General features: G+C 40.3%; 1 protein-coding gene across 3 annotated transcripts in view; it reads right to left on the reverse strand.

Annotated features, from left to right (window-relative positions):
• LOC118263739 (uncharacterized) overlaps nt 1–8,721 on the reverse strand; it is a 134,202-nt gene that overhangs the window by 39,971 nt on the left and 85,510 nt on the right. Inside the window, exon 1 of one of the 3 annotated variants that reach the window (XM_050705514.1) lies at nt 3,401–3,662. The exons of the other annotated variants lie outside the window; for them this stretch is intronic. Coding sequence (XP_050561471.1) covers nt 3,401–3,420 — 20 coding nt within the window. The 5' untranslated portion in view covers nt 3,421–3,662. Of the gene's footprint in view, nt 1–3,400; nt 3,663–8,721 lie in introns of those variants that run through there. 3 annotated transcript variants of the gene reach the window in all.

The following is an 8,721-nucleotide window of genomic DNA, read 5'->3' on the forward strand; positions in this document are numbered from 1 at the left end:
AAGAGTGTTAAATTATTACTGGCCATGGTGAGGTCGGGAAACCAATATATTTTAGCTATACCGTTTTCTACTACTCTGGTGAGGTTGCGAAAATGTGACTATTAAAACCATGATTTTATGAACGAAGATTTTAGATTTAATATTACGAAAGCTTGTTAATTCTAGGTATTATGGTCCAATAGAACTAGCGCAAGATATGTTAGGAAATCGTCGGATCATTCGACATTTGGTACGGAAATTGAGCGTAAGAGACGACGAGATTGCTTTTAAATCGCATTATGCGCTTGATGCACAAGCGATGCAACCAGCCGTCTATCGAGTGCAGAGAGGACGTGACGGATCACTTGTTAATTATAAAACTCATTTTTCTTCTTTAAATGAACCTTTGACACGCTTCACATGTAATTGATGTGATATGTAATATTTATGAGTTGAATTTCTGATTAGGCGATGTTTTATGTACCTTCTAGCAGAGATAATAAGCTTTTAAATGATAGTAGGTACTCCTTTTATGAGCGATCGTTTATCGTCATTAATATAATTGATATTACTTGCAAACAGGTAAAAGGCAAAGCAAGAACTAAAAAATCAAACAAAAAGAAGTAAATTAAAATAACAGTTAGTGAAGCAGGGTTCACAGCAAATAAAATTGCAGTCAAAAGGGACCAGTCGTAAAAGTTCGGTTGATAGAACCAATGGACAAAAAATACAAGCATTCGTTGCTAGTGACAAAAAATGCCGACAAAAACTTCACCCTTGTGTGTGTTTGTGACAGAAAAAAAGGGAATTTAGAAAGAACTATCGTCCCTTTAATGATCGACGAGGAACGTTAGATAATCATCAATGTGTCAACAATAGTAATATTATTAACGCTTAGATGTTAAAAATTACAACAAAATCGTTGGCATACATAACTATGACTGTGATATACGCGACGACATAGATTGTTATACATGAACGAGGACATCAGTATATCGTAAAAAACTATATTTGGGTTTTATAGCGGTAAAACACGACTTCCAAAATTTGATTGTTGATTGATTAATATACGGAGATGATTGTTGATTTACAAATGTATGATTTGATTCGTCATTAATCAAATTGAACAAAAACATGGAGCGCAGTGTCGACGGGGTCACCTTACCGCGCCATTTGGAACATCTGCTCAAGCACACAGCTTGTTAAACTTTTCTCACAAAGGAGAATTATAAAAAGTCTAAAGAATTACGCGACGCTAGTAATAAATATTGTAAAAAACACTGTTAAACTTTAATAAAATAGAGTTCTTGGCAAATAGATTGATGTTTGAAATATAACTATAGTCTGAAGATAAGTAAAAGACCTTCACCGTATTGAAATGACAGTACAAACGCAAATAGCGCAAGTATTCATGTGATAATCACATCGATAACATTCAAGAAATAAACATAGCAGCAAACTTAATTATGTAAATTGATGTTATTGCACTTGATGCCGATAAAGTTCAAAGTCAAGGTGAGAGGCATGGATCAAAACGAAGTTAAAACAGAGAAAAAGTGTACAGAACAGAGCATTGTCTACAGAATTCTTGGAAACTTGGAACTTTATTTCAAAGAACATAAGTTTTGTAATTGTACGCGCAAAAGTTATATAAGTGTTGCAGAAATCAAAAGAGGTGTCGCCAAGTTCCTTACAGATAATGAGTCATTCCACAGACATAGTATATAACTCTAAGAATCATTGAGAATTTCAATGACTTCCTTACGGTCTGTAGCGTGTTTTAACGTCGCTTCGTGACACGGCATGGTAAAATACAATAGCTGTACCGTCATGTTATGAAATTTTAGTACAAGAGACAGTCGTTTGTCTTTGATGTTAATATCGACATTTACTTCTATGTCATTAACTGCATTACTATTACATTTAGATGCAACTTCAATCTACAGTATCAAGAAATTATATTTTAACTCTACATTACATGACAGTTTATTCATTATTTTAACACTACGCTGTATTTACTTTATTCATTACAAATTCTAGTCGGAGCTTTAATGCTATTTCTCTATACAAAGTTTTTATTCAACGTCAACATTCCTTTTATGTATTCTAGAAACAAAGAGGTATCATTGCTAATACTTACACATATAAATATAAAACAAAGAGTAGATAATATATTCAATGGATAAAGCCGGAAGGCTAAGCACAAGGTGCTAGGCACACACCTGCCTTATACGTAAACTTTAATGCGACGTTCGTTCTAAACCAGAATGGGCTTCTAACACATTTTTTCTAAAATATCTTTGCTCTAATCCTGTGTAGTGCAAATAGGAACAATGAAGCAATAAATCCCTTAGGTCTGTCCACATCATTAACGGGGCTATGTCCTTTTTTATTTCTACTTCTCTGCTATCTTCTACATGGAACTTTAGGCCAACATTTCGTTTTATATTTGATCATTGAAAAACCAGCACAGCGATTTTAACTAAAATTCAATTTCTCACACAATTTGCTGTTTGTAAACCACGCAAGTGTTCAAGAAGTATTAAGTTTTTACTTATTCAAAGAAATTCGGACAGCTGTTAACGACATCGATAAAATGTTAACGAGCTGTAATCTTGAACATGCGTAATTGTAAAACGATGATGACAGAATAATTGTTACTGCATGTGTGTAATCATTATTGTACATAAACATGAAGTGGGACCTCGCATTGCGCTTTTATGAGTTTCATGTGTATTTGCTGGATTAGTGGAGCAAGCGTGGGTGGCAATTAACCAAAGGAAACAAGATCCAGTTAATGACTTATTACATCCAATTAATTCGTTACGAAAGCAGATTTTCTTGTTACTCTGCTATATTCCTGTCAACGTTTCCTGATTCGTGTAAATGATGTTACCTATGCATGTGGTAAATATGAGTACTTTATTCATCATTAATGCATTTGTCTGATTATAGATTATTTACTAATTTTCCACCGGTTTGTAAAAAATTAAGATATACCTAGCTATTGAAACCGAGGTGATCGTTGTCGTATGCAGAAACTCCAAAAATACGCACGATACGATAGCCAATATTTTCATGGTATTTTCCATTTTTATTTAATGCCCAAAAAATCGTCCCTAAATTCATTAAAAATATACATCGCACCTTCTTTTATACGAGTCCCCTCGAGCATAAGGACGACATCCATTGTCAAACTTTATAAAAAATCTAACTTTGTTGTATTACGAGTAGGACGGGCTGGGCATTTTTTTTATTTTCGTTATTCCTAAAAAAGCGCCAAAAGCTGGCGTTGCTTACCAAACTATACAAACTTGGCAGAATAAAGCACTAAAACCGTTCCGAGGCCCGGCGGAGCCGTCTCCGTGACGGTGCCGCGCGCATGCATGGTGTTTTTAGGGCCGAGGTCGGGAATAATCACCTCGGTCGGTGGCGTAACATAACTTCTCATCTCCCGGCAGCACCGTGGTCAGCTCCTGGGCGCGGTCCACGCACTGCACATCCTGGGCATGGTTCACTCACAACACAACATTATCACTAGTCGCAAGCACGGCTCCGGTCACGCACAGCACTGTGTCACTGTCACCGAGTATAGGGTCGCGCGAGTCGAGCGGCGTGCGCGGTGCGCTATCAACGCCGATGCATTGGCAGCGGTGTGCGCGCGGCGCGCGGTCCCGGGCGCGCAACAGCTGACGGGAGGCGCAGGCCCCGCACCCCGCAGCGCGGCGCCCCTCGCGCCCGCGCGCGCAGCCGGTGCGTGCGCCACACCCCTCCCCCGGCCCGCGTACCCTCCCCACCTCTAATCCATTATTTACGGACGGCCGACCGGTTTCAGGCGCGTTCGTTCTGCCCGCCGCTTCACGACGATCGTTCAAATTTAATGCCCTTCCTATGTCCGGCCTCTAATGCGATAAGATTACGGTCGCCGAGCTGTGGAAGCCGCTGCTCCAGAGCCGCCGCTGCTGCCGCAACGATCACCGAGCTCGCGCCAACGACATAATTACCACGAGCGGCGCAATATTACCACGATCAAGTAGTTGCACAGACGTCCAGGACATCTTGAATTTTTATACAAGTGCGTGATTGATAGGTATGACAGTAGAAAGGTGAATGAACCTAAGGCAGGCATTGGCTGGCACTGAAAGCACTAAAATGCCTATAAACCAGAGTTATATTCTGTTGTAAGCCACAAGTACACTTTTAAATCAGTAAATCACTGACACATACATAAAAACAGAATTGAAAAGAAATTGGTACCAAGTAACTCTTCGCCAATTTACTCATGTACATATTCCTTCATTGGGATCCTACTAGCTAGACCTCCTTTTACGAATACTTGAAACATGCAGTTAGCTTCAAAGTTTTCATGGCTGGATCCCGCTAACGGGCTTAGTTTATCTTAGCATTTATCTTATTTCTGTGAAAACAACTTAAAAAATTAATCCTTATCTTACAATTCCGAGAATATTCGTTACCACTGGTGCCAGTTAAAATACAAAACATTTCAAGTGCTGCGTTACTGTTATGGACTTACGAAATAGAGACTTTTAACATCTACTTTAAGGCTTATAAAATAATAAGCAATAGTGTCCAACCAATCAGATCAAAGGCATTAAACGATGAAGGTACATTACAATGGCCTATAAGTGGTATTTACCACCAGGAGATATAAGTATGTCAATTATTCGGGTTAATTCGTCTTTAAAACATTCTATCGAAATCATCAACAAATCAGTGACTTAAAACATGAATCAGGTATCAGGCCAGAAATACATGTACTTTGACTAGTGTAGATTTGTAGAATAGCGAAGGTAATAAAATCGACGCGGGGGTAACATATTGCAAAGTCGCCAAATTAGAGCGACTAAATAAAACGATTTCTCCAAAGGACCACCTCGTAGATTTGTCCTCGTCAATCATCTCGTGTTCTAGAGCATCTAATGTGGGACATTAGATACTGTAAAAAGTATAGCAACGCACACCACGGATGGGGGTCCGCTGTGCGTCGCAGCCGGAGGGTAGAGCGAGTGTTTCATTACACGTTTCTCCGTAACATTAGCGCCAGCCGAGTGGCTCTTGAGATACTCCGGGCTCCACTTTCGGCGGACAGCCATAGAAATCACGTAGTTCGCGGAACTTTGTTACCTGTGGTGCGCCGGCAGCGCAGCGCGCCAAGGTGAACGTTCGGGCCAAGGACGGCTCGGCGGCGGGAGGGGCCGCCGCCTTCCCGCCACCCGCTGCTCCCCCGAGTCGAGTAAAAACGTTCCGAACCTTCGAACGCGGCCGGTGCAACCCAGCAAAAAAAGGGCCCGACGGAACAAATAGAAAATGTTCGGGACCAACAAAAAAAAAGAATACAAATAACAGGGGTCTCTGGTAACAGAACTAGTTAGGTTCTCTGGGTGTATGTCGAAATAATGTGGACTTCGCATGTCACCTGCGCCTACGCAGACAGGTCACGCACTACGAACGCGCATGTCCTATGATGTAATAGACGAACGATAAAAAACTGCTAACGGAAGAGGCGCGGAACCGGCCGTATCGACGACGACAGCCCACTAATCACCTGGCACGATAGTTATTTTATAATTTCACAGCTACATCAAATCGTCAGGGTATTATTAATATTCTAGAGATGTCCATCTTTGCTTCAATTATTCATGTGTCTCCTTGCTCATTCGAAATGTGTGAGCGTTGAACTTTTTCTATTTGCTTTAAAAGACTAGAGCCGATAAAACGGCTGGATCGCTTCCTAGGCGTTGTGCTCTGACCGGTTCAGCTGCGCATTGTAATAACTTCCCCACCAGAAAAAGTTGTGGCTAGGCTTTGAACACATCCTACAGAATATTCTTTAATGATTCGCATTAGAAATGCCATTAACAGATAACGTTTTTGTCCGACATGTAGTAAAAAGACTTGAACATTTCCGAACATCGTGGTGTTGGTTACATTAGAGGAATTAATTACTGTGCAGTGGAGGTGGTCCTGACACAATAATACATTTGAGAGATATTGATTGACTTCCTATCGGCTATCACGAGACAATAGACGTCGTCGTGTGTGCGGTTATGTGACCGGTCTATTGGTCATATTACATCACCGTTCATAAATAGAATCTCCTGGAGACGCTCGTACTTGCGTATAGCGCGTGCAAGGAGGCGTAACGCTCTGTGCTCCTCTAGCGAACAACATCGAACGAGAGAGAAAGGGACGAGGCAGTGTTACAGTTAAGCAGGAACTCTATTTATATGCAAATATAACCTCGGAGTCGACACCTGTTTGCGTATTCTCAGCGCTCGCCGCGTCGCTTTGTGGCAACACTGTCTCCGTGGTATCCTTTAGATTATGTGAAACAGAATTTGCGTTCGATTCACGTTTATCGTCATAAAATATGATCCTTATTACATCGTGTTAGAGTTCAATAAGGATCAGGCGTGTGTCAAAATAATTTTGCTATGGAATACCTGTGCCTTTGTCGCTTCCCTCTTGTTTTCTGGCTACTTTTTAATTCTTATTGTACTAATTCATTATTTGGGAATTTCACTTCTAAAAATTGAGAATTAACAACCCACAAAAAATGTATCAACATAAACAATGCATACAGTTATAATGCTACAAATGAGATATGACTAGATGTTTACCTACTTGTTGATAAAGCTATGCATTAGGATAAAATATGACAGTAGGGCAGAGCGATATAACACTCATCTATCAGAGCAAATTGTGGAGTACATCACTCTGGACGATAAATGGAACGTATTTGAGGACGGGATTATCGAATCACCGGATCCTCCGATGTGTGTTTTGAAGACGTGAGAAAATTTAAAATGTTTAAGATTTCAAAACCTCTCTTTATCTGGAGCACGATATCGGTCTACTTCAAGTTTTATTGATTTTGTAACTGAGGAAGCAAAGTTATAAAGGATATTTAATTTCGCAACGTTCATCTTATTTCCCTTGCGGTTTTGGTGTCACATCTTTCCATTACTGTCATATATCTCCCTCCCACACTGGTGGACTGGCGAACTAAAGAGAAGAATTGGAGCGGGTGTACGGGCCGTCCATTTATCATACTCGACCGAGCAGTCCCTGAGTGCGTTCCTGTGTACGTCTGCCGGCAAAGATACGTACTTGCTGCTTGTTTTGTTTACACGTGTTGCGACGTTCACAACGTCTGCAATGCACATTATGACTGCGGATTCGTATTACAGGTTCTTTATTGAAATTGTAATCGGAGTCGGAATAAAATCAATTCTCTCTGGCGACGTTTTGATTAGGGGTTCTGTACAATACGTACTGAACCAATTTATAGGGTTTGTGACTGTTCTTATATTTAATAACATAAAATATGTTATGAAAAATGTTTAAGAAGATTACGTTTAAGTTACCAACATTAACGTCTTTGGTTCCACAAATTTAATTTCACTTATCTTGGAAAGTGAAATCTCCGATTCATTCACAATACAATTTCCCTGCATGTCGTAGAGACGTTTCGCTATGCAAATGTGTGTTATTGTCACCTGAGATAGGTGGCATCGCGTCGCGTCCCGAGTCGGTAGTGTAATATCGCACAACTCGATCGCATCGCGACATCGCGAGACATTGGGTGCGTCGCCCGAAGCGTCCTTCCATGCCCTTTGAAACAGCTCGAGTGTGACATACTATTGTAATGTTTGATCACAACTTTGAATAGAAGGTTACACAATCATTACGGATCTATTGACGCATATCTTTTGCTGCTTTGGTATTAGATACTTACCTACTAATGTTTATTTTCTTTAGAAGATTTTCTAACCATCATCTCTAAATAGAATTCTTCTGACCTCTTTAAGATAATATATCGAAGTAGTAATCGTTAAGTGTAGAAACGGTTCGCTAACCAGTCGCCTATAAACTCCATTAAATAACTCGTTGCCCTCAGTTGACTTTTACAACTTCAGCGGGAATGTAAACAGCTGATACCATCTTTGGTTTTATTCTCACGTCGAAGGAGGGTATAATTTGCAAAAGCATGTTCCTTCGACTTTGAATTAATGATTTACTTTATTACGAGTAGTTACTATTTGTAGCTTGATAGCATAAATATAAGTATTAATTTGTCTGATTAACAAACAAAAATTTTTGAGAACATTCACAACTTCTATACTAATACTGAAAAATGTTCGTAAAGTGCTATGAAACCTTGATGTAACTTGAAATAACCAACAGTGTGGATGAGTAAAAAATAAAATGTATATTTAAGGCCCCGTACTACGTAAAATTCCGAACCAAAAGTGTGGTATCGTGTGTGGTACTCCAAACTAACGACCCACACTTAGACACGTAATTACGTTTTAGACCGCCTATTATTCATGTCACAATGTTTTCCACTTTGATGCATCAAGCACGCACATCTCTCGACTCCGAACTCATCACGATGAAGACTCAATAATTTGTGCACCGACAAATTATTCGTGTTTTCTTTAATCAAATACTGCCAGCTCTCCGACAAGGTTGTTACGAGTGCGAATTTAATCTGTAAACTCCGGTAGCGGAGTGGCAAACGAAGCGCTTTTTGCCTCCGTTCGGCCTGTAACGCAATAATAAAATCTTGCACTTTGATGTTTGTAGGCGACTGAGACCGCCACAGAGTGCGAGAGGGTGAGAAATCACCCGCGGCGTCTTGCCTCCGACGGCGTTCAATTTCAAAGTCAGAGGGAGCATCGCGACGGAAGGCGGCACTAAACTGGAGTGCGACGCCTC

Source organism: Spodoptera frugiperda, chromosome 27 (genome assembly GCF_023101765.2).
Source record: "Spodoptera frugiperda isolate SF20-4 chromosome 27, AGI-APGP_CSIRO_Sfru_2.0, whole genome shotgun sequence".
Classification (NCBI taxonomy): domain Eukaryota; kingdom Metazoa; phylum Arthropoda; class Insecta; order Lepidoptera; family Noctuidae; genus Spodoptera; species Spodoptera frugiperda.